The sequence below is a fragment of the Sebastes umbrosus genome, chromosome 8 (assembly GCF_015220745.1).
Source record: "Sebastes umbrosus isolate fSebUmb1 chromosome 8, fSebUmb1.pri, whole genome shotgun sequence".
NCBI lineage: Eukaryota > Metazoa > Chordata > Actinopteri > Perciformes > Sebastidae > Sebastes > Sebastes umbrosus.
This window is the reverse complement of record NC_051276.1, coordinates 29600078-29626280: the sequence shown is the minus strand read 5'-3', so window position 1 is coordinate 29626280 and position 26203 is coordinate 29600078. Positions and strand designations below refer to the sequence as shown.

Genomic DNA, 26203 nt, shown 5'->3' with positions numbered 1-26203 from the left:
TGTCTTATTTGACAGTAAACTGAATATTATTAGGTTTTCAGTGGGGAAAAGATAACGAGTAATTTGATGACATCACTTAAGGCTTTGTGAAATTATGAAAGGTATTTTTTCACTATTTCTAACATTTCATTAAACAATGAATCGATTATTCAAGAAAATGATTGCCAGATTAACCGATAATGAAAATAATTGCATGTTGCAGTTGTTAATTTATTTCTTCAGGCTTCTCAAAAGAGAGGATTATTTAACCATTTGATTCAATCTTAAACTAAATATCTTTGGGTTTAGGGCTGTTGGTTGGGCAAAACAAACCATTTGAAAATGTCATCGTGGGCCTCTGGGAACTTTTCATTTTTGGAAAAATAATTGACAGATTAATCAATTATTTCTTACAGCCATAGTCGGGGGCAGTACCACAATTACCACACTGATGCACAAATATAAAACTACAATATTTAGGTGGGTATTGGAAGGTTATAATAAGGTTATAGTTGAAGATTGCTCAGAGAGAATTTACCACAGCTCAGGAACCACAGTTGGGCACGCAATATTGCTTGATACATCAATTCTGGATTGATATTCTTTGTTGTTTTATTCATGCAAAGTATCACAACTAGAACCAGAAAACTAGTTTAGTATGTGTTGTTTAACATGTGTATATTGGTAATAATGAGCTGCTGCAACAAACATGGAAGATGTCTAAAATGCAATATTCGTAAGTGGGTTTTGATCCTAGTGGATGACTTGGCGTGCATATACACAGGCTAAATATAATTCTATGTATGTAGCCTGTGAACCATTTATTCTGTTGATATTGCTTCCATACAACCCCCAGAATAAATGAGTAGATGTTGGAAGGCAGATGAATCTCTGTGCATTATATAGGTCAACACAGAGCTTATCAAGCTAAGACCTGTTCACTCTGTGTCCTCTCCCTCTCGTCCTTGTCTTGTTCCCTCTGTCCATCACTCTCCAGTGCGTTGTCATTTGTTTCCTTCCCCTCGCCGTGCATCAAAAGCCCTCTCGTCTATCTGTGCTGCTTGTTTTCCCGTCTCTCCATCTTGTAGAGGCTGAGCATGTATGACAGGCCCGGGCCTTTGCATGCATCATTTGTCACTTAAATTGAGTTTTACAAAAAATTAAAAAGCGTTTCACATTGGTTAGCTGTGATAACCGCTCTTGGAAATTCATTATTAATATTATTTTACATACTGGATTTGTATGTTTGGATTTATAAAAGAAACAGTAATGACCTTCAGGTAATGATCCAAACTGGATAGGGAGCTTTTTTGTGTTGATGTTTGCACCTGAACTGGAAGTATGTTGGGTTCAGCTGAAACAATCTTGTTTTTCCTAATATTAAAGAACAAAAACAATTGTGTATTTTCCTGCAGGCCTGAAAGCATTAGTACGTCTCATGTCCTCCCAAAGAGGTTTAAAGCTGTGGTGTACTGTACACCTTCAAGGAGTATGGTGCTGTATGCGTGTGTGTGTTTGTTTCTTTTCCAAAATGCCTAGAGAAGCAAGAGCTAATCACACAGTAGGCCTACAGAAGTGGAGCCCTGAAGCTTTTTGTTTATCACTGGGGCATATCTGTGTCTTTATTTGTATACTCACAGTTGTGGTGCATTTTTGTGCTGTAAATGTTTGTGTGTGTGTGTGCCTGGCCGCCATTCTTGCGGGTCTCATCGGAGCCAGGAAAAATCTGAGCCTGCGCAGTTTTTTTTCCAAAATTGCACTGTCCTTGGCAGGATCCCCTTTGTTTGCGGCCCAGTGTAACAAGCAGAGGACACTATCAGTGTCATGACACAGTTGAGAAACGGTCACCAGATGGACTGAAGAAATTACCTTTTATACAATGTCAAATTATGATCAATATACTGCATGTATGGTTGAGTGTCCAGTGACGAGTTATCTGAAAAGATCAGTCTCACAGTGTGATCAACTAGTCATCTGGCATCATCATGTTGAATCAGAATGTTTTTATGCCTCTGTACCGATGACAGCCGTGGTCAGAGGCATAATGTTTTTGGGTTGTCCGTCCATCCGGTCCATTCTTGTGAACATGATATCTCAGGAACGCCTGAAGGGAATTCCCTCAATTTTGGCACAAACGTCCGCTTGGACTCAAGGATGAACTAATTTGATTTTGTGGTCAAAGGTCAAGGTCATTGTGACCTCACAAAACATGTTTTTGGCCATAACTCAAGAATTCATCTGCTTATTATGACAATTTGACACAAATGTCTAATAGGAGAAAAGTGATGACATTTTGGACAGACATATTTTGATGACATATTATGGGAGAAACATGCTGTCATTATCATATTTGCATGCAGAGAGGTATTGCAAAATTAAGATGCATATAATGTGATACATTGGCAGCTTTCATACAAAGAGACATACACACATATAGGACCTGTGTCCAACTTATTTAGGTTGCTTGTGTTTTATTTATGTGCTTGTGTAATGTCTGTTTGCCTATTTGATTTGTATATGAATGGGTGCAGCCCTGCCATAGAGCTCAAACACAGAGTTGCAACTCTTGTGATACCAAAGCTTCTCATTATTAACTGCTGCTTAACGAGCACAAGCATGTGTGTGTTTGTGTTAGACTGATCTCAGGATTAACCCTAGCCAGACCTCTCTCCGCCCTTCAACCCGTAACGCCCCCCGCAGACCAAAATGGATGAGCCGCTCGCTGTGTATGTGTGCGTGTCCATAAACATGCACGTGTGCAAGCTTCGCTGGTATTTTAGTTTAGGTTAACACTTATCCTTAAGGTCATTGTAAAGGGGTGCTTTGTTTCCTCAGCTTATTCTGCTGTTGTGAAATTATCACACACCTACAAATGTGGATATAATGAAGCAAGCTCTAATCGCTATTGTAATCTTCTCCCCATGCCACTGTGGCTAGTCACTAGGGCTGTCAAAGTTAACGCGATAATAATGCGTTTTGCCGCCACTAATTTCTTTAACACATTAATGCAATCGATCTTTCGGAGGTTGTAGCGGACTCAGTTTTAAAGCTACAGTTAGAGTGAAGATACTGACATCATATGAAACTAGACAACCCAAGTTATCCAACCAACCATGTCATACTAGCTTGTCGGGAAGGAGGTTAAATAATGCTCCTTAAAGTTTTGCAAGGAAACACTGTCATGGCCATTTTCAAAGAGGTCCCTTGACCTCTGACCTCTAGATATGCGAATGAAAATGGGTTCTATGGGTATCCACGAGTTTCCCCTTTACAGACATGCCCATGTGATATGTGATAATCACATGTAGTTTGGGGCAAGTCATAGTCAAGTCAGCACACTGACACACTGACAGCTGTTGTTGCCTGTTGGGCATGTTATGATTTTAGCATATTTTTTACTGCTAAATGCAGTACCTGTGAGGGTTTCTAGACACTATTTGTCATTGTTTTGTGTTGTCAATTGATAAGATTATTAAATACTTGACAAATCTCCCTTTAAGGTACATTTTGAACAGATAATTATAACAATTAACCATGGGCAATCTTGCGATTAATCGTGATTAAATATTTTAATCGATTGACAGCCCTACTAGTAACCAATCATCAGTCAGGTTGGCTGGTTAAATAGCGACAACATACCCTGGTTAGGTATTAGTGAGCAAAATAGCGAAGAAAGTGATGTTCTTTCTTTTCATTTCAGTGCCCAGATGGCAGGCTGGACTACATTCAGCCCCTACCAGCCTGAGTGGTGCAGCACCACCATGCTGTGCGAGTTCCCCAAGCATGAAAGGGAGAAAAGGAATTGATTTAAGCTGAAGGAAGATGGACAGAAAAAAAATACCCAAAGGCCAGGAGAAGGGGGGGCACACAGAGAGTGAGGTGAAAAGACAGGCAGCTGAATTCAGGGTGAAGGAGTGAGGGCTGAGAGGGAGCTAGAGAGAGAGATGGGGCTTTATATCCTGTCCTCCATGAATAGGCAACATATTTCTCTGGAACATTCCATCCTCTGAGCTGGCCCGGCCTGTCACCAAGACTCAGGGTGCCACACTCCTCCCCATCTCTGCATTTCTTCCCATTGCACTGTCTCTCTCTTTTCTTCTTGTACGTATCAACCATTACTTGATTGTGTCCTTCTCTTTCCTTTTACTCCCATCTTCCCGCAACAAAAGTGAGCCAACTGTAAAGGAAAGCTTTTCTGACCAGACACCAGAAAGCATCACAGAGTAGACCTCTACTCCTGCAAGTGGAAGTGTTTGATATTTCATAGAAAAAAGTAACAAAATCATGACATAACGTTAGTGTTAGTTATAGATCAGTAGGTAAATATGTTAGAAAATAAAAGAAAGGAAGACTGGATCACACCAAACTTTAATTATCTGTGAGGAAATCCACTGATTACAAGATACTCAAAAGAAACATTTCCACACATGCAAAATCTAGTCAAGAAACGATTGCAGAAGTGAACAGAGAGGCACATCTGGTAATGGAAAAACAAACAAGTTATTTGAGGAACACTTTATTTGGACAGTCCGGTGTTTAAAATGGACTAACAAAAAAGTCTGTGTTCAGTATTCAACTGCATCGGCGTGGTTTAAACTTCACCCCAATCCTAAATTTAACCCTAACCTATATAGATGCCATTATATCAAGTGACACTTATCACTTGATAGTAAAGTTCAATACTTAAAGAAGCATGTCTCTTTTAAGCGTTGTGATCTTATTCATCAACAGGCAGCTGGTTAAACACACCCTCCCAGAGAGAGTTCATCTCACCGGCTTGTTACAGTGCTCTTGAAATGTAAACATAAAGCAACCACTCTGAGTGGGAAACAACCTGCAGGAACTGGTCTGATCTGATAATGGTAAAGTTTTTGGGTGGGGTAATAGCAGTCAAACTGACCTAGTCCTGTAGCCTGCAGGAAGAAAGCGGGATGTACAAGACACTCTTGCCTGCAGAGGAATAAGGGCTGAAATGTTGAAAATAGAAAGCAGTTAATGTTATTACCATGTGGTGACACATAATAACTGAGGCTGCTGAAAATAGAAAATGAAAACAAAATAGCATGTGCTGTATAAGTGAGACAGCCAGCACTTAAAACGGGAAGGTTGATATATTTATTTAATAAATGTTTTATAATGGCTTTAATTTATACTAAATGGGGCCAACAAGTTAATGACTGTCATTGTAAACATCAGCTTTCCTACAATATTACTGCCTAATTACAGCATACTAATGCACCTAAATGTTACAATAAAACCAAACACATTGCATCAGAGAATTCAAATGGATCTGAGCCAATAAGGCAACGCACCAGTGCTTCCCATAGATATTAGCTGCGAAATTTGCCCCTGCACACCGTAGCTTTGTTGATATTCACTGTTTGGCTGCTCTCACCACTCACTCGGAGAGATGTACACCTCTTAACTTAAACACACATATAGGTCTCCATGTGTGTACTACTGACACACTTTTGTACATGCCGATAGAAATAGACACCGACACACGCAGGGGTCCATGCCTCTTCAAACATGTCCAGTATTGCACAGACAGCCCCCCCCCCCCTTTCATACACTCAGAGACACACTTTCCTTTCCCACCCTTCCTCCACCTCCCTTCTTCCTCTCCTCCTTTTGTTCTCTCCTACCCCGAGAAGGAGGGTGAATTGGACCTTGTTTTCGATATTTCAAACTGGTTACTTTACACTGTGACTGAATGATTTACTCAAGGAAGTTTTGGGCTGGTAGAGTCCGATCGAAGCTCTTCAGTTTTTTAAGGATATGACCGATTAGTGCTGTTGGGTTAAACCCCAAAAAACACAGCTGGTGTCACTTTCAGAGGCCCAGAAAAACAAGGTACTGTATGAGAGTAGTGTGTCTATGTGTGTAACGCAGCGTTTCACATGCCCTGGATGAGAATCCAACCCCAACATCGTGATCTAGACATCAAAACAAACACTGCCAATGCTCTCAAGTCATGGACTGCATCAATGCATGTGTTTGATGGAATGTGAACAGTGTGTTTTCAATGCTTCTTTCTCCTCAGCTGCACTCAGCCTGCCCTTGAATGGAGGAGGGTCTTCAGCGATTAGATACACCCTTTTTTCCCAAATATGGAAGGCAACATGGGCTCTTAAAGGGACAGAAGTGTGTTTGTGCATGCTGAAACACAAAATCCTACATAACAGTGCTGCTTGAGAGCAGAAAGTCCCCATTATCACAGTTTTTACAGGCTTCTTGCCTCATTTCAATCTGCCCCGAGTTTATCTTCCTCTATCTATTTTGCAGTCTTGTGCCGTCTACCTCCCCCTCCCCTATCCCCACATCTCTATATTTGGAGGTAGATGAAGCCGAGTGTTATTTTTCAAACCTCATCTCTGTTCACTTCTACTGTTCACACACACACACACACACACACACACACACACACACACCAAAACAACAGTGACATACTTCCACAGAAATCTATACACACTGCATCCATCTATGTGTATGACTACTTTGATAATTGATTGATCATTTCAGTCCATTTTCAAGCAAACATTTCAGACATTCCCTCTCAAATGTTAGGATTTGAAGTTTTTATTTCTTTTATATGTTAGTAAATTGAACATTTTGGACCATTGGCTGTAAAAACAAGCATTTTGAACATGTCACATTGGGCTCTGGGAAATTATAATGGACATTTTTTCCATTTTCCAACAATTTATGGGCTATATGACTAACCATTTATTCAAGAAAATAACTGGCAGATTAAGCAGTAATGAAAATAATTGTAAGTCGCAGCTCTACATGCATGCATGCACACAGGTGGACTGTTACAACCAAAGCAGGAAATTCACTTTTTTTGCAGTGGTTGTTAAAAGGCAATAAGTTCAAAGTATAATTTAATCTCTCCATATATAGTACCCACTCTAAAGATGAACGAAAATAGGTACAAAAGACAGTGATATTAGATAGTGTAGCACAGTAAACTGGTGGTAGTTTTGTCTGTTAAATAGGGTGCAATAACTAAACGCTCACTAACTTCACATCCTTCACATGTGAGACAAAGCTATTGATAGCTCTCTGTGTGTCTTTGCATCTCAACCAGCACAGATCTGATAACAAGTCAATCCTGGTTCCCTAAATAAGGGTAAAGCATAACCGGGTAGACGTGTGTTTGTGTCTGTAACAAAGCTGCGTGCTAAATATGTGTTCTTGACAGCTCCAAGTATGTTCTGTGCTCAGTGCTTTAGCTTGTGTAATCTCCGGCCACAATGTGTGTGTGTGTGTGTGTGTGTGTGTGTGTGTGTGTGTGAGAGGTGAGAGCGGGCATGCAAGTGTGTGATGCACTTGCTCGCATACTGTGTGTACTTTAACCACATCAATCCGTTTGAAATAGTTCATGCCTCGTCAACATGCTGCTCCTTATTAGCTCACAGATGGCAAAATATACACACTCGCACACACAGCTGAGGGCTGCTGCTGGTACTCAGCTGATAAACTTTTTCACATGCACTTCATTCTCTATCTGTACTGTAGCAGCCGATAAGCCTTCTGCTTTTGTGCTGCGTACATACCACGCTACACACAGAGTGCCTTTTGTGTTTAAAAGACAGCAAAGGAAAGGGGAGGATGAATTGCATAGATGTTTGCGTCTGTATTCTCCGAGGCATTAACCTCCTTTATTAACTGTTGTTCTTTAACTAACAGACACACAACCACACTGTGGGGGGCTGGCACACTATGGGAAGAGATTACACAAGTTAAACACTGTACACAAAACATGCTTGAAGCTGTCAAACACAGACACGGTTAGAGGAAAATGCTCTTTGATCTCTACTCAGTGTTGCCAGATCTCGCGAGAGAAATGAGCAACCAGGTCTATAGAAACAAGCCCAAAAGAAGCAACTCTCCCCCAAAAAATAGACCAAAACAAGCGACCTTACCTACCACAATATGAGAGAGAGAGGTGGCCACTTGATCACTTCATATATATGTATGAATTTATTATGGATTGCATGCATTGGATTGCATTTTTGCATCCATTTTTAGCTTATAACTTTACATTTTTCTCGTTATAAACTTAAAGTTCAACGTTTCGTGTCATTTTTGCATTTACACGATTAGATTTAGATCGGGGTTGTGTATGGATCCTGCAACAGGACAAACTAGACGGGTATAGAGGAGAGAGACAGGAGCCCAAATAAGCAACTACCGCGACTACCAATATGTCTTAGCCACTTTTCAGGAAAACAAGCCCAAAGTCACTTATAATAAGCAGACTTGGCTACTCTGTCTCTACTTATGTAGAACAGGCCAAGCAGGAGCAGGTGGGCGGGGTTTTGGTTCCCCACGCCTCCTCCCCCCCTTTCACTCCCTCGCCCCAACCAATCACGACCTCAGCCACTACAGCTGACCCCCCTTTTCACTAACCAATCAGCTTTCAACGCTCCCTCCCCTCTTTCTTTCCCCTGTATGCCTTCACTGCTGAGTGAGCAAAGCACGCCTTGCTCTATCAGCTGAGAGGAAACGACAGAAAGAAAACACACAGAGAGAGAGAGAGAGAGAGAGAGAGAGCTAGTGGCGAGAAAGGGTTGAAAGGAGGGGCCTGTAGATAGAGGAAGAGAGGAGAGAGTGAGGGAGAGGAGGAATGGGAGGAGAGGAAAGGGGGAATGCTAGCATTTGCATTCAAGATATTTTGGAGGGGCGCGAATGAGAGAAAGGAAGAAAGAGGGCTAGGGGGGGAGCTTGAGAGAGAAAAGGAGAGGGAGGGAGATGGGTGAGGGGTGAGACTTGTTGATGGGTTTTCGATTTGTGTATGTGACTGAGGGTGGAGAGAGGTAGACAGGAAGAAAACAAAGTACAGAGAGAGAGAGAGGCAGAGCTAGTGCAGGCCTTCTCACAAAACAAGCAGAGGGAGGCAGAACAAGTTGACTGATCTCTGTCTTTCTCAACACCACCTATTCAGGAGGAAGGAAGCAAAGAGAGACAACAACCCGGAGAGTCGACAGAGAGAGAGAGAGCAGCTTGATCCTGTGGAAATAGAAACACAGCAGAGCAGAGTTACCCATCCAGCCACCAAACTAAACAGAAGGAAGAGAGACAGAGAGTGAGGAAGCGAGATAGACCCCATCTTTCTAAGAGGGTGAGTGCCACAAGTTCTCCTGCTGTAATAACGTTGCTCCTGTCATATTGTCAGCTGGGCTCGGGTGACTCAACGTCTCCTAAAATGGCCACATGAAAGGCATACAGACAGGCAGACCTACAGACAGAGGGAGGGAGGGAGAGACAGAAAGGGACCCCGTGTCAAACAGCATTCTCAGCAAATATGTCACTGAGCCAGCTTAGTTTAGACTCCCAAGCCTGAGTACTGGATGTGTGTTTGGTGCAACACTGTCTCGCTCAGGGGTTTATCAGATTCAGTCAACTTAAGCTGTCACTTTCTGCTCTTTCATCGCTGCTTCCTGTCTTCTGTCTTTGTCTGACACTCAAACATACTCTGACTTGTCTCTCTAACACACAGTCTGTTGTCATTCCATCCCCTTGTGACATCAGATTTCCAAACTCTAGATGACTCCTGTAATCTAATCAACAGGTGATTGTGTTTTTGTGTTGGAGAATGTGCACATAAGTGTGTGTGTGTGTGTGTGTGTGTGTGTGTATGTATGTTTATCAGCCTCCAGGCACAGCACAGGCCTGGGAGTAGCACGGGCGGGGTTCTGCTGAAAGTTGATGAGACAATCGGGGCATTTGGGAGGCTCCTAACTTCACGCTGACGTTATCATACCTCTATGTTAAAGGCTGGGTGTAAAGGGTGGACTGAGGACACAAAGAGGACAGGGTGCAGCTAGAGACAAGACTGTTTACAAGAGGCCCATTCAAGATGAGTGTGTGTCATTGATTGAAAACAAGTAATTTCAATTAGTCTATAACAAGGTTGGAGAAGTAACCCCATCCAAAAGCCAAATGCTGACAAATGCCCCCTTCTCTCTTGTCGTTGTGTAAAAAGTTTGCGTGCTGACTAGGGCTGTAGACGTTAACGCGATAATAACGCAAAATCGTTTTAACGCTTCTAATTTCTTTAACGCATTAACGCAATCGATCTTTCGGAGGTTGTAACGGGCTCAGTTTTAAAGCTAGTGAAGATACTGGTATCGTATGAAACTAGAAAACTAAGGAATCCATTAGTACCAACCATGTTATACCAGCTTGTCGGGAAGGAGGCTAAATAACATTACAAAGTTACACAAAATTTTGGCGAGGAAAACTGCCATGGCCATTTTCAAAGGGGTCCCTTGACCTCTGACCTCAAGATATGTGAATGACAATGGGTTCTATGGGTACCCACGAGTCTCCCCTTTACAGACATGCCCACTTTATGATAATCACATGCAGTTTGGGGCAAGTCATAGTCAAGTCAGCACACTGACACACTGACAGCTGTTGTTGCCTGTTGATTTGAGAATATTTTTTATGCTAAATGCAATACCTGTGAGGGTTTCTGGACAATATTTGTCATTGTTTTCTGTTGTCAATTGATTTCCAATAATAAATATATACATACATTTGCATAAAGCAGAATATTTGCCCACTCCCATGTTGATAAGAGTATCAAATGCTTGACAAATCTCCCTTTAAGGTACATTTTGAATGGATAAAAAATGTGTGATTAATTTGCGATAAATCACGATTCACTATGTACAATCATGCGATTAATCACGATTAAATGTTTTAATCGAGAGTGTGTGTGTGTGTGTGTGTGTGTGTGTGTGTGTGTGTGTGTGTGTGTTTGTGTGTGTGTGTGTACACATGCCTGTGGCATCTAGGTGTTGTGATGAATGTACACAGGCCAAATGTCAGGGTTATTTTCTGAAGATAGGTGCTGGCTGTGACCTCTGCCCCCTTCAACTTTATACATTTCACTGAGAGCTGGTTTTAGAGGTCAGAGCCTTTGCCATACCTCCTGGTGAAAAGTTTGTGAATACTTTTGTGTGTGTGTGTGTATGTGTTTCACCCCACACATGTGCAACTTTTTAAAGTTTACAGGGAGAAACAGGGTCTTAAGTGTATTATTGTCTGTTTTGCAGATGTTTTTGCTTAACATACTGACGCTCCAATTACTGATGAGTGTAGTCTAACAAGCTCTTAATTGGCTGTTCAGTGGAACTAACCCAGTGTGTGTGCAAATCATTTGCCACGTGTAGATCAGCACCTTGTTTGACTTTATGTTAGTTTTTTACCACCACGCCTAACACCACCTCTCTCATGATGATGAAATTAAACGCATCTGGGCTTCCTGATGTGCTTCAAGTCATCTGACCTGAGACCGTTGACCTTTGACCTAATGACCACAGCCGCCTTTGGCCTAAAGGAACACCCAGACTTGCACATATTTCAACAGCAGCTAAATATCCTCCTTGAAGGGCTTGACCATCTCCTGAACAAAATGTCTAAGCTCCACAACAGGCATGTGTCAAGTCAGAGGTATTGAACCCTTTGACCTCAGTCCTTACACACGACTGTGAGTAAGAGTGCTGTGCTAGTGGTTCTTGATGCTGTTGCTTCAGTTGGAATGCCCTTGTGACCTTTACTTAGTTTTATCTTTAGTTTTATTGATGGTTTTAATGGAAACAAGCAGTTAATAAATACATGTATTGTTGTCCTTTAGCTTACTTCTTTTGGAAAATCACTTCCCATTTCAATGTTTCTGTAAGCATGACTCTATTCTCACTTTGATCCAGATCTAGGCCTGGGCCAAGGCAAACTGTTCCCCTTTAAAATGCATTTTGTCTTGGTCAAGCCCAAGCAGCCTCTATTATTGTTTTTCACCTTTTTTCTCATTTGTCTTTGTTTCACCCACACACGCATTGTATTTCAGAAGCAGGTTTATTTGCCAAGTACATACATACAAGGAATTTGACTCTGGTTTTATGCATCTCTCTCAATGTACTTACACAGAAATAGAAGTAACAGCTAGGAACAAGGACAACAAAGCTGGACAAAGGAGTAAAGAATAGTCAGGATTGTTATGTATGCAAGCAGTGAACAAATAGGTCTATATATATAAATAAAAAGCACCAATAACCAACAATACAATAAGAATAAAATAAGAAATAAAACGTCTATATACAAGTCAAGTGTTCTGTAAGTGTAGACAATACAAATGGACTGGATGATTATGTGCAGTATGTACATGTTTACATGTCTATATACTGTATGTAGAGACTTTAAATTTTATTAATCATATGCAGACTATACAGAGGACGGACCTGGTGGCTCAAATGTTTTTTTGTTGTTTTTTTAAACTGAAGAGGTTCACTGGTATTCACAGGGGGTTGCCATACATCTTAATTTTTAGGCTGTGTGCTAACAAGTCTCAGACCTGCTGATTTATGTACTATAGCCATGAACACTGTTCAAGAACACTGAGTTGACCCTGATGCTGGGGAGCTCTAGCTGCTCCTGCTGTATTTATACCTTCCTCAAGGTCTTTGGCTGGGCTGTACTCTCTCTCCCTCTCTGTCAATTTCAGTTCAGTATGCTTTATTAGCACAAGTGTAACAAAGACAATATTGTAAAAGCATCAAGCAATAATGAGATTTAAAAAGAAAAAGGTACATTCATGAAATGATGAAAATAGCAGAAAACAATGAACACTTGCTCTGTTTGTCTGCGTCTCTGTCTCTGTCTGGGTGTTTCCCTCTTGTCAGGCATTTCTCATTCCTTTGTCTGTCATCTCACCATTTCTAATCTCGCACTGTCTCTTTTTGAATAATTACTTGCTGGTCCACTTCCAGAGATGCTGCAGATTCTGCAGATGTTACATCGAGATAGCACTTGGCCTGCCAATGATGTGTGAAATCTTCCTGCTTCATGTCAGCAGCGTTCAGTCAAAAAACATTTTTTAATGATTTTATGTAAGAATAAACTGTTTTGTTTAGTCATGTTGGTGAAATCGGTTCACTGAAGTTGCAAAAAGGGGGTTTGCATTAGTTTTATATACTATTACAGGTGCGGTACAAGTATGAACAGGTCATGTGCATTTTACACACATCAGATTGTACAAGTAGATTAGATGTGAATATGGGAACATCGTCTCTCAGGGAAAGTGTGAGTGTATTAAAACCACTACAATGTTCAGCGATGCAGTAATAGCGTTAAATTCTCCAGTCGGAGCTGGCACACATGCCCAGCAACCTGAAGCCTTTCTTGGGGAGAAGCCAGAGTTTGTCCCCTCCTCTGTTGGTTCCTGGATCAAGCCTGAAAAGGGCTGGGTAGCCTCTGCCAGCCTCCGGCTCAGCTAGTTCAAAACAAGGTCAGAAATCAAGTGGGAACTAGCACAGAGCCTTTGGGTTCTCCCAGTGAGCTATGACATAGGCGATGACTATAAATAATCATTGCTGACTCCTCTCCCGTTCTTTCCCCATCCCCCACCCCGTGGCTGCCCCTGGGTGCTCGCTGTGGAGACTCCACCTGTCTTCAGGGAGGTGATTCCTTGTATTGTGTTGATTGAACTCATTATACAGTGTGCAAGTCATGTTGCTTATCTGTTGTTATTTGACTTGGTAATTCCTGTTTGACTGGGGCAGTTCTGGTTTGGCCGAGCGTCCTCCACCCCGAGAGACATCAGCAAAACAATCTGGTTTACAGCATTGTCTTCCAAATGTCCTGGCTTGGTCAGCAGCAGTTGATATATGACCCTTGAGTGTTTTCAGAACTTGTAGTGATACTGTCTTGTTCCCTCCTCTTCATATTAGCCTAATTCCAGCCAAAAACAATGAGATATAGGAGTTGCAATTTCATGGCGCTTAGGCTATGAATGTTAGAATCTAGCAGGTCTATTTTGTGAATGTATGTGTGACTGCATAGGGACCATATGTCATGTGAGTAATTACTTTACTTCTGACATTGTCTCCACGTGATTCTGATTGTTTGCAGGGATAGGAAAGCGTCTTACCTGATGATACATCCTTATACTGCAGTTAATCAGGTTATAATGTATAGCGGAGAGGTTTTAGTCTCTCTCTATTTCTCCTCTAATGTCCCTCTGTCTGGATCCCTCCCATTCTTGTGTCATCTTTGACAGATGATCCCTTCCTTCTTGTTGAAGTTGAAGAACGTATTGTCCCGAATGAATGGAGAATTTGTTTTGGGAAAAGATATGAAACACAATACATGCTCATATAAGCACTATTTTTCCGCCAAGTCATTTAAACATTGGCTGCAGGTCACCTAGAGAGCAGCTAGTAATACTTGCCTAGTTTGATTGTTACATATTTTTATAGCAATTTGGGGATTTTATTCAACATCTCTTGTGGTTTCACCAGTGGATACATTTCAATCTGGTGGAAAATACCAATGAACAACTCTCGTTCTCCTTTTCCTCACCAGTCTTTTCTTTCCTCTTGCTTGATATTTAGCTCTATGTCATCACTTCTGTGTACGTGATGGATCCCGTCATGGTGATTCAAAAGGAAATACTAGAAAGTGAAGTAACTGGTTGCTGTAATGTACTGTAGGTCTAAATAGGAACCGACTGTAATTCTCTTCTTTACTGATTTATGTGAATGTCACATCTTGGCTATTTTCAAAACTCCTCCAGTTTTCACATTTTACATTCCAGTGAATGATGAAATGTGTAAGCAGGTCAATGAAATCATTATTTTTGCCTGCTTTGGGTTAACAGAACATAGGCCTTTGTCACAGTGTGTTGAAATGTTTGGCTGGCTGTACACACCTCATGGAGGACAGCCATTTTGATAGATATTTTCTTGGTGGAGCATCTTTAGACGGGCTCCCCCAGTACCCCCCCACCATCCACCACCCTCCCTCTCTCTCTCTCTCTCTCTCTCTCTCTCTCTCTCTCTCTCTCTCTCTCTCTCTAGCTCTGCTTCTCTTTCTCCCTCTTTGTGGCCAAGCACAAAGGAGCCGTTATCCTTGGGCTACTGGTTGCCACGGCGACGGCTCACTGTGACTCTCTCCCCCCCCCCCTTTTCTCCACATTCCCAAGTTCTGGTCCAAGTGGGTCGGCCTGCTTCACTTGGCCTAGCACCATTTACTGCCAGTCTAGAACTGGAAATATCAACTCTCTGTTCCACGACTCGCTCCTCCATGTTTGATCCTCAACCCAAAGTGTCTGGGTTTCTGTAGGAAAACATAAAACAGAATGAGTGTAATGTTTCTCCCTCAGTTGACTTGTTGAGTACTTACTGTATATGATACGGAGATTGATTATTTGATTGATTTGTCTTTTGTGTTGTTCTTCCCAAGTTCATTAACAGGCTTAAATATTGACTTCCTAACTTGCCGTGTTTGCACAATGCGTGTGCCTTTGTCTACTACAGTGTATGTCAAGTATGCACAGGTATGAGGACGTATATGAGTTTCTGTGACTCTCTTTGGTGTCATTTTGAATATGTACATCATAGGGTTTTCAAAGTTAACGCAAATTTGTTTTAATGCCACTAATTTCTTTAACGCATTAACACAACTTGCGATTTTTAGATTGTAGCGGGCTCAGTTAAGGAATCCATTGGTACCAAACATGTCATGCTAGCCTGTCGCAAAGGAGGCTAAATAACGCTCCAAACTTGCGCTAAATTTTGGCGAGGAAAAACTGTCATGGTCATTTTCATAGGGATCCCTTGACCTTTGACCTCAAGCTATTTAAATGAAGATGGGTACCCACGAGTCTCCCCTTTACACACTTGACACTTTTATTATTTTTACATATTTTTTATGCTAAATGCAGTACCTGTGAGGGTTTCTGGACAATATTTGTCATTGTTTTGTGTTGTTAATTGATTTCCAATAAAAAACTATTTGCATAAAGCAGCATATTTGTCCACTCCCATGTTGATAAGAGTATTAAATACTTGACAAATCTCCCTTTAAGGTACATTCCAACAGATACAAAATGTGTGATTAATTTGCGATTAAATATTTTAATTGATTGACAGCCCTGGTACTTCAATATATCTGTTGAGTGTGTTTTCAGGATGAATAGTCGCATCTTAATGACAGTTAGTGGTAAAGTAAAATTAACTGACTGACCACTGATTTGATTTGTTTCTTTATCTTTCCATCTCTTCAGGGACTCTGGGTGGAATGACCCTGTCATGACGCCACAGACCTGCCACACCCCACGCCCAGGGGACCAAGGAGGGCGTGTCCGGCTATCAGCCAACCACAGAGGGAGCCCCAATAGAGTTATTTCCAATTCCAGTTCAGAGACATTTCCTCTCAAAAGCCTCTTGCATCACTGACACACCACCCCTCTGGTAAGCTTTAACAAACTAAATGCATTTGATGTGTATTGACCAACTGGTTGCATGACCAAGTTGCTTGTAACTTCTAATGATAATGAAAACTTTTTTTATTCTTGGAAATGCACCCAAATGTGTTCGACAATGCAATGATGCATTATATATAATCACGCTGTAGTAACTTCAAATCATAAACTATAATATCTATCATGATTTTAGTTGATTGTATTTAATTTTTTCACCGACAAACCTCTTTATTTCTCCTCAGGTTGTAGCTTCCGTGCCCGCCTCATTCACTCCTGCTTCCTGTGGAGTCGTCACTGTTTCCTGACTACCTATCTTGGGATGTTGGCGTCGTTTCGTGGCAGCTGCCATGGAGATAAATGGATTCTTTTAGTAGACCATTTTAGACACAACCTCCAGATGTTGTGCCAGATGCAGGTTGGCCACACGGGCAGAATTAGACAAGGACAGGCACAGAGGTGAGATGCTGATCTCGGGCATTGTCTCAATATGTTATTCAATTACACAGGAGTCAAATTAGGCTTATGCCTTGTTTAAATTGAATTATGTATAGTGGCTCATTAATTCAATTACAGAGCTGTGGTTTCATATTGTTTTAAATCCGAAAGGTCCTGAGTGGTGTTAAGATTTTATGTTCAACTGTCTATAAATATAAGGACCTGATTTCTCCTCTGCTTTTGTGGCAAGAATATTTTTCAGGGTAGAAAAAGGTTTATTACATACACCTTGTTCAGATAACACCATGACAAGTCATTGCATCATTATTGCAATTTAAGTGTCAGGCAGTGTGTCATAACCAACAGTCAGAGGCAAACTATTCCTTTGCAGTCACAATAAAGAAAGCAGCAAAAAGGGATTCAGCACCCCGGCTTTAACTATTTTTTTTATCATGTAGTCCTGACTTTCTTCTGAGGTTAAAAATAGGATGGGACACCTGTTTGAAGTGAGTGTCATCATCAAGCATGTACCAGATACCACATGTGTGTCTATGGCAGTCAGTCAGTACTCTGCTATGTGGAGAACTGTAAAAGATAAGAAAACCTTCATACCAAATGAGATGCGTTAATTCTATTGAAAGATGTAGCAAACTTTGCCACGTGTGATGCAACAAAAATATTATCAGAACCCAAAGCTCCTGAATTACAGATATCATTAGTTCTCACATCATTGTTGATAGCTTAGAAAGGCTCAGTGCGTTCTTGTCCTTTTGAATTTTAGCATGCTATTTCATGTTTTCCATTACTCATACAGTCTTTCATTGTTAAATGCTTTATTGAAATGTATCCTGAATAGTAATGCTGTATTTCTCTTCCTCTCAGGTGCTGTGCGGCTCAGCTTCCTAATTCACACAGTTTGACAACATCACAGCAGGAAGTATAGGACTTCCTATTCCTGTGGAACATCTTACTCTGCCTCCTGGCACTTGAGAGGACCTACTTGACTCTGTTGCAAGTTAGTCAAGACTCTTATCCTTAACCATGCGGCACATTCACGTTGAGTTAGCCCACAAAAAGGCTCCATTAGAGCTTCCAGGCCAGGAGGGGGACCTGCCTCCACCTACAGCCCCAACACCGGGTCTAGACCCTGGTGTCAGACCGGGGGCGCCCAGGCGCTTTGGCCAGGAGGAGTTGCGGCTCCAAAAGGTCTACCAGCTCTCCATTTTCTCCCAGTTGGGGGGATTTTCTACCTCCACAGAAACCCACACTGATACCCAACCGAGGCCTGTCCGGTTGGGCGTGAAAAGGGGGCTCGAGGAGCCACAGTTGACTCATAAGCGCCCCCACCTGGGGGACTTCTCAGACACTGAGGCGTTAGAGGAAGGGGTGCTGTGTGGGCCAGCCCCAGCTCAAGGTGTTGGGATGGGGTTAACTATGGGCCCTGGTGGGCCTAGTTCTGTATACTCTTGCACACAGATGGAGCACAGAGACTCTGAGGGGGGACTGTCACCAAGGTCTCCGCCCCTCTCCCCAAGCCACAACCCCTCCCGACGCCCAACTCAGCACAATCATGACAGGCCCATTCCTGATGTGTTTGCTCCACTCTCACCTAAATCACCCCCAATGTGTGACCCACATGGACATCTCTCTGAGCAGGGCCATTCCCTCGGTGGCTCAGCTAGGACTGAGCAACCTAACGGGGGCCACACACCCTCCTACTCACTAGGTAGTCCTGCAAATGAGAGCTGCAGTAACGGCTCATCTGGGGGCCAGCCCAGCCCCCACTTGTATGAAATGTCCACGTATGAGACTCCCAACCCTGCCAGTCCCACCAGCCCTCCAGGCCCTTTCTCCCCCCCACACCACACAGAGCTGCAGGAGCCAGGGGAGGCCACCGAATGGGAAGTTGGACTTGAATCTTCTCCACCTGAGCGAAGTGCCACCCAGGCTGCCTCCTCATCCTCTAATGGTCTGGCTTCCTGGGAGAAAACTCCCGGCAGTAACGGCCACCGTCTATCCTCCGGAGGCCACTGGCCAGCCAAAAAGAGGCTGCTGTCGCCTACCGACACAGGGGAGTCGTGCTCAGAAGATGAGGGACCCTCCACATCCAAGAGAAGCAGGCTGTCATTGCTGGCTCCAGGACTTGGCCCGACCTCATGTCGCAGCACTGATGCTAAAGCTGCCCCTTACTGGAACCACCTGCTGCCCTCTTCATGGGACCGGCCTAAGGTCAGCACACTCACACACTTCTGTCTTGGAAATGTTCTTTTAAGTAATTTACCAAAACAACTGCAACAGCCTATTAGTTCCAACTACTGTAACATTACTATTAATAGCTAACGTTAGCTGTTATGCAACTTAACTGTAATTACAGGAAAATATCACCCATGGTGTACGAGTACCTACTTCACTTCAAGTTAGCTTAACACACCACGTACAGTTGCAAACTGAGAAGTTGCAGTAAAAAAACAACACAGAATTGAACCTTTCTCAGTACATTTGGTGACAGAAATGCAGTTCGCTCTGAGCAAGTGTAAATAGTTTACAAAATATTCCTTTGATCGTAATATTAGTCATATCATAAAGTACTTGAAGGAAGCAAATTAGAGTTGAGGAAAAATTGTTTTCTTTTTTTAATGACCAGATGATACAGTTTCCCAACCCTAATTAACTACCACTAGAAAGAAGCTGCAGGTGATTTTACGGCAGCATACATTAAGAAACAGCATGTGCACATTTGCATGCAAATACCATGCTTTTAGACCAAAAACATTAAGACCACGCTATGCGGAGGCTTCTAAAACTTTGAATACAGAATAAGGAATAGCCGTTCAAAGTCGGCGGTTGATGGCGAGACATCTGTGAGCCTTTGACAGTCCTTGGAACGGAGGCTGAGGCATAAATAAAGAGAAACTAAAAGAACGAGTAAATGTGAAAGAATGAAGTGATGGCCGGCTCATTATCACGCCGTGCTGGAACAGGCTGAGTAGCTCCAGAATAAAGCCCATTGAGGGAGCGTCCATTGTTCCCCCACATGAGTGTACTGTGTCTCTCACACACATGCACACACATAAACACACAGACACACGCACACATGTACATACGTCCTGCTTAAAAATGGTTCTGGAAGTGAATTGGCCATTTTTGAACATTGGGAGGCCAGAAAGAGCTTTGAGTGTGCGTGTTTGTGGGATGGGAGTGTGCTAATGGGGCACAATAGGGTTCACTAGTTAGGTTTCATACAGTGGTGGGCTCATTGTGACTAGAGGTGTTTAGAGTATGTGTGAGGGAAGCACAGGGAGAAACAGGTGTAAGAAAGGCTCAAGGACACAAATCAGGAACAGAGAGGACAGTGAAAGGAAGAGTTAAAGAAAAGGAGCAAGGCTAAACTGTCACAGTCGATATTTCAGTTAATAAAGGAGATATTTAAGAGACAGAAAAGCGTAGACGGGAGGATATTCTAAAATGCCGTCCGTGGTTTTGATCGAGTGTGACGATGAGACGACAAGCTGACAAAGAGCTCCGAGCTCTATAGAGAGCCAGTGTGACCAAGGGTTGGTTAATACCAATAAGCTAACCATGAGTGAAAGGTTTGCTGTGAGCAAATGGCTCGCAGGAAGCATAGGTCTGGCTAGTGACGAGTCATCTGACAGTTGGGTGGCCTTTACGATGAACGGCAGCCTGGAAATGGGGAATGTTTATGCGTGTGATGCAACATCCAAAAGTCAGTGCTCAGTAAGTAAGAGGACACCTGAAATACACAATTACACCTATAAATTACTCTCACGGGAACACAGAAACACTAACACACGCCCATTTAATCTTTATTTTCTCAAGCAAGTTTGTTTTTAATTTAATTTGTTTGTGAATAGATAAGGTCTGACTTAATTAGGATATTAATTGAGAAAAACAACTCATAATTTCCTGTTTTTTTTGTCCTCTCTTTGTTCAGACCGCCACAGACTGCACAAGATCAGGGAGACGGCTAAAAAGTGGGCTGCGGCTGAAAAGGTGAGTTCTCCATCATATTTCCAACAAAGTTACATCATTTAATTACAAATAGTTACATAAAAAACACAAGGTTTCTAAAAAGGGATTAAGAGAAGAATATTTAAACTTCAGCAGGTGCATGTTTAGAGTTTAGGAACATGCACACATGTGTATGGATCAGCTCAATGTCAGTTAGATTGACTGCAGCAAAGTCAACAGAGGGAAAAAAGGTGGTAGTTAATGTAGGTTGTGTGTTATTCTGAATTAAAGTTTGAGGCAAGTGACACGTTGGTTGAGACAAAATGAGTGTAATCTTAACCACCACTAACCACCGGTCTGTTTTGTGTGTTTTTGTGGTCATATTATTCAGTCGCCAGCTGCGCAGTGGCAGACACACAGACACCGGCCGCTCCACACGTTCCAGTTGGCCCTCATCTTCTATCAGCAGATCTCTACTTGGCAACTTTGAGGTACAATTTTTAAACATTGTTTTAATAACTTTAGGAGGCACAAGTAACTGCAGGTCAAAGATGGAGCTGATGTCCATGGTGTATTGACAGATGCAGCTGCAAACACAAACCTTAACCAAACCCAACCTACACCCATTCCAAGTGGAGAGTCTTGGTTCTTCCATGACCACACACACTTTGTGGCCACCTGTACAATCTAATGCAATTCAATACAACAGCTCAGCCATAAATTCTACCTTTATGAACTTTATAATCTTCAGTTTTTGTTGACATTGTCAGAAATGTGTAAATTCAATTATATGCTTATTATTAGTTAAAGGTGGTTACCATTTACATACATGAGGGAAGCAGAATATCAGAAACACCCCTCAATATAATACAGTACAACACCACTACTAACCATGATCTCAAGGCTAAAACATATACATGAATTAACAATAACATTAACTCTATGACCGTGTCAAAAAAGCACTTTTAAGTCGTTTCAGTCTTGTTATTGGGACATTTTTGTAATGCTTAGAAATTGTGACTGTTCTGATGTACAGGATATGTCAGAGTTTTATTTGCAAATTTACAATTTACATGAAAATGATAATGGGAAGTAATGTGTAGTGAGAGGGCAAAAAGTACATTATTCATTACATTTCAATTATCAATTATAAAACACCGGTTAAACTCTTTTTAAGACATTTTTAAACAGGACTTTTATGGACAATTTTAACCATTTTCATAATAGGTTGCATAATATTCGTTTGCATTAAAATAAGGTAAAACATATAACAATATAATAATGGTGGTCCCAGATTTAATGCTTTCAAAATATCCTGCTCTTGGCTCACACTGTTGTTGGCCTGCAGATGCATACTTTATTACTGTGTTGAACACTGCTTTGGTTTTAATTAAAATGAAATATTTATGTATTTAGTTTTTATGGATTTCACAGTCCAAGGGTGTATTTCAGATTTCTTGGCCAAACTTGACTCAGGGTGCAACAGTAAATGCTTAAGCCATTAATGAATACCAAGTTTTACAATATAAAGAGTTTTAAAAGGCTCCTGTTAACTCTCTTCTCTCTCTCGTGTGTGGTCCAGGAGTCCATACTGAAGGGACGATTCTCCCCGTCAGGCCAGATTGAAGGCTTCACAGCAGAGATCGGCGCCAGCGGCTCATATTGCCCACAGCACGTCACCCTGCCGGTGCAGGTTACGTACTACGACATCTCAGAGCACAGTGCGCCCTCACCCTTCCTGGTCAGTCTGTGTGTGTGTGTGTGTGTGTGTGTGTGGTTGTGTGCCCGCTTAGTCAAGCACAAACAATAAACCAAACAATAACCAACACTGTTTATTGCACGTGGCAGGTAGTGTGTTTGCTAGTATGAAAATAATAGACTCATTGAAAGAAAAACGATACAAAATTAGAGATCAGAACAACTTGCCAAAACAATAACAGATACAGAATTGGCTTCAACAAGGTTGATGTTGGCTTGCTTCAAAACCAGATGTAAAAAATATGTGGCATGTTTTTCCTATCCTGCATATATCATTAAGCCTTTTGTCCGTCCACATCAGCACTGAATACTATATATGCTATATATTCATCACACACATAGTTTCACAATATAACATAAGATCAATAAGTGCTGAGCAAGGTAGGACCAGCATTAATGTGTGGACAACTTAAGTCCTGCTTACAAGAAGTCCTGTGTCTGCTGTTACACTGGACCATTTGGAAACCAGCTGTTTTCACTTTCTTAGCTTCATGCCTCATATTGCATTTGATTTGCTGTGGATAAATGTGGCATTCAACATTATATGACTCCCTGTGTAGCCGCCTTTGTAACAACAGCATGATGTAGTTATTTTAGCATTAGTCCGCTTTCATGTAGGATTTTTTTTATATGTGTTTAGTGGATTTGATGAGGAATTGGTTTTACATGCATAACATATACAGATGTGTTTCACTTACTATTGTAATACTGCTGCCACGCTGCTGCTGCTCCCTAAAAGTTTCATTATGGCCATTTCTTCTATAAGTAGATGTAGATTTTGATCCTGATATAGAAGTTCACAGCTTTTAAAATGTACCAAAGAGTTATTTTGTCGTTACAGTGATTGAGGACATGTATTCAGTGCCGTGTCTCTCTCCCTCACAGGGGGTGATCTCCCTCGAGCCTCTTGGAAAGAAAGGATACAGCATACCCAAAGCAGGGACCATTCAAGTGGTAAGTTTATCTTTTCTTTCATCCAAAATAACCTCATGTACTCTTAATTTAAAGAGGACCGATTATGCTTATTTTCAGGTGCATACTTGTATTTTGGGTTTCTACTAGAACATCTTTACATGCTTTTAAATGTTCAAAAAATACTTTATTTTTCTCATACCGGCTGTGCTGCAGCACCTCTTTTCACCCTCTCTCTGAATCGCTCTGTTTGACCTCATGGAAAAAGCACAAAAGCATAATAGGTTCTTTTTAAAACCACTGCCAGCGGTCTTATTTTTTGGCTGTTTGAAATGCTGACTTTGGTCTGACATCTGTTCTCAGACCTTATTTAATCCCAACAAAACTGTGGTGAAGATGTTCCTGGTGACCTACAACTTCGGCGACATGCCCGTTAATCACATGACCTTCCTGCGCCACCGGATCTTCTTGATGCCCGTCGAAGAGGGGGTCGAGGGTAAAGGCGAGGCGTCTCCAGGGGGCGTAGTCGTAGACAGGAAGAAGATTCTCTGCTACCTGATACATCTCAGGTATGAGTGAGGTTTCAGCCGTTTGCATTACTTTTTAGACCTGATGTTTTGTTAACACTTGACTTTAAACTCTGCTTTACTAGCCTGTGTCGTGATGTCTGGAAAAGTATCATTAGATTACAATAATAACTTGAAAAGCTTAATTGAAATATCCTTAATAAGCAAGATTGGAACACAGAGGAACTACAGTATAGTGTCTATTTAAAATAATATTATATTGTTATTAGGGCTGTCAATCGTTTAAAATATTTAATCGCGATTAATCGCAAATTAATTGCACATTTTTATCTGTTCAAAATGTACCTTAAAGGGAGATTTGTTGAGTATTTAATACTCTTATCAACATGGGAGTAGGCAAATATGCCTTTTTTATGCAAATGTATGTATATATTTATTATTGGAAATCAATTAACAACACAAAACAATGACAAATATTGTCCAGAAACCCTCACAGGTACTGCATTTAGCATAACAAATATGCTCAAATCATAACATGGCAAACTCAAGCCCAACAGGCAACAACAGCTGTCAGTGTGTCAGTGTGCTGACTTGACTATGACTTGCCCCAAACTGCATGTGATTATCATAAAGTGGGCATGTCTGTAAAGGGGAGACTCGTGTGTATCCATAGAACCCATTTACATTCACATATCTTAAGGTCAGAGGTCAAAGGACCCTTTTGAAAATGGCCATGCCAGTTTTTCCTTGTGAAAATGTGTCTTAAGTTTGGAGCATAATTTAGCCTCCTTCGCAAGCTAGTATGACATGGTTGGTACCAATGGATTCCTTTGGTCTTCTAGTTTCATATGATGTCCGTATCTTCCACAGTACAACTGAGCCCGCTACATCCTAAAAAACGCAAGTTGCGTTAATGCATAATAGTAGTTAGTGACGTTAAAACGAATTTGCGCTAACGCGTTACCTTTGACAGCCGTAATTGTTACACACCTATACGTAAGAACATAATGCCTTTGCAAATTTTTCATTGAATACTAGCAAACTATTCTTGAGCACTCGCAGTAATTTTCCAGGTTTAAGTAGAGTTAGAAAAAAGCGTTTTTTCTAACACATGTTTTTTGGTTCTGACTTTCTCAGATTCCAGAGCTCCAAATCTGGGAAGATCTACTTGCACAATGATATCCGGCTGCTATTCTCCCGCAAATCCATCGAAGTGGACACAGGGATCCCTTATGAGCTGAAATCTTTCACCGAGGTGCCAAGAAACCCTAAATACTCCCCCCGCGTGTGACCCCGGCTTGACCCTCCCCGACGCCAATGCAGCCCCTCCTGTGCTTCCTAAAGAGGAGGGAGGGAAACAGACAGACTGCTAGAATGATGGACACAAAACTTGATGAGACTTGATGAGACACGCCACATGCACACGAGACACACGTGCACATATGATACGGTGTGGGTCGTTGTAAAAGTCCCCCTTTTATGCAATTATTCTCCATTGAAAGAACAGACAGTCAAAAGAAACTGGTGATAAAAAATGTCACTCAACCAAACACGGCATTCCTTGTATCTTCCATTCACTGAATATATGAAAAAATAATAGTCTCAGATCAGTTCAGCATTTATGCAGTCAAAAGCAGGACTTTTACAACGCCTTCATCTGTACAAAAAAGAATTGCACAAACACTGACACGCACACCAAAACAGACAAGACTCACGCACAGCACATACTACACACGTCACAGCTGAAACACTTCTGGTGGTGACTCTCTGAGTTCAGTGTTAACATGCATGCCTTGTGACTTAAACACCTGGATTTTCCTCTAGTGCCGTATCACACTGTCCTTCACTCTGCCTGCAGCTCCAACCGCCTCATCGGACCAGTCGTTTCCAAATCATTGGATTTGACAAACAATAAGCACATCCCTGATTGTGGGGTGACGATAATGATTACCCCACCTCCCCCACTTTTCACACACACTTCCTGACCAGCAGAGAGGAGATGAGCAGAGACACAAACACTAGTGAAAGGCTGAAATGGAGTCAGCCATCTTGATCGGATGTCTTATCATTTAACACATGATAAAAAAAACACCACACTGACATGATTTGACCAAACTCAGGACAGGTGTTGAAGAATAAATTTCTTACCATTTCACCTATCATGGTACAGACCGCTGTGTACACTTCAAGCCAGGAGGGTCATACCATGTCATGAAAAACAGGGGAATCCAGTTCATTTTATGTAGCCAGACTGAGGGACACTGTGCTGTTTCTTTTTTTTAATTTTTCTTCTTTTTTTTTTTAGACTCTGTTCGGAGCAGTCTGATGTTGGAGCAGAAAATGAAAAAAA

The 26203-nt window shown here is 41.7% G+C and overlaps 1 protein-coding gene across 2 annotated transcripts in view; it reads left to right on the top strand.

Moving 5' to 3' along the window:
* Positions 1 to 26203, top strand: part of LOC119492782 (protein FAM214B) — a 30688-nt gene extending 4485 nt beyond the window's left edge. The window contains exons 2-11 of one of the 2 annotated variants that reach the window (XM_037777527.1): positions 8930 to 9106; positions 16055 to 16241; positions 16495 to 16708; positions 17570 to 18916; positions 20640 to 20698; positions 21048 to 21147; positions 22239 to 22397; positions 23300 to 23368; positions 23690 to 23895; positions 24991 to 26203. In XM_037777527.1, the coding sequence (XP_037633455.1) occupies positions 17729 to 18916; positions 20640 to 20698; positions 21048 to 21147; positions 22239 to 22397; positions 23300 to 23368; positions 23690 to 23895; positions 24991 to 25144 (1935 nt within the window). In that variant the 5' untranslated portion in view covers positions 8930 to 9106; positions 16055 to 16241; positions 16495 to 16708; positions 17570 to 17728 and the 3' untranslated portion in view covers positions 25145 to 26203. The remainder of the gene's footprint in view (positions 1 to 8929; positions 9107 to 16054; positions 16242 to 16494; positions 16709 to 17569; positions 18917 to 20639; positions 20699 to 21047; positions 21148 to 22238; positions 22398 to 23299; positions 23369 to 23689; positions 23896 to 24990) is intronic. The other variant, XM_037777528.1, reaches the window with a different exon arrangement.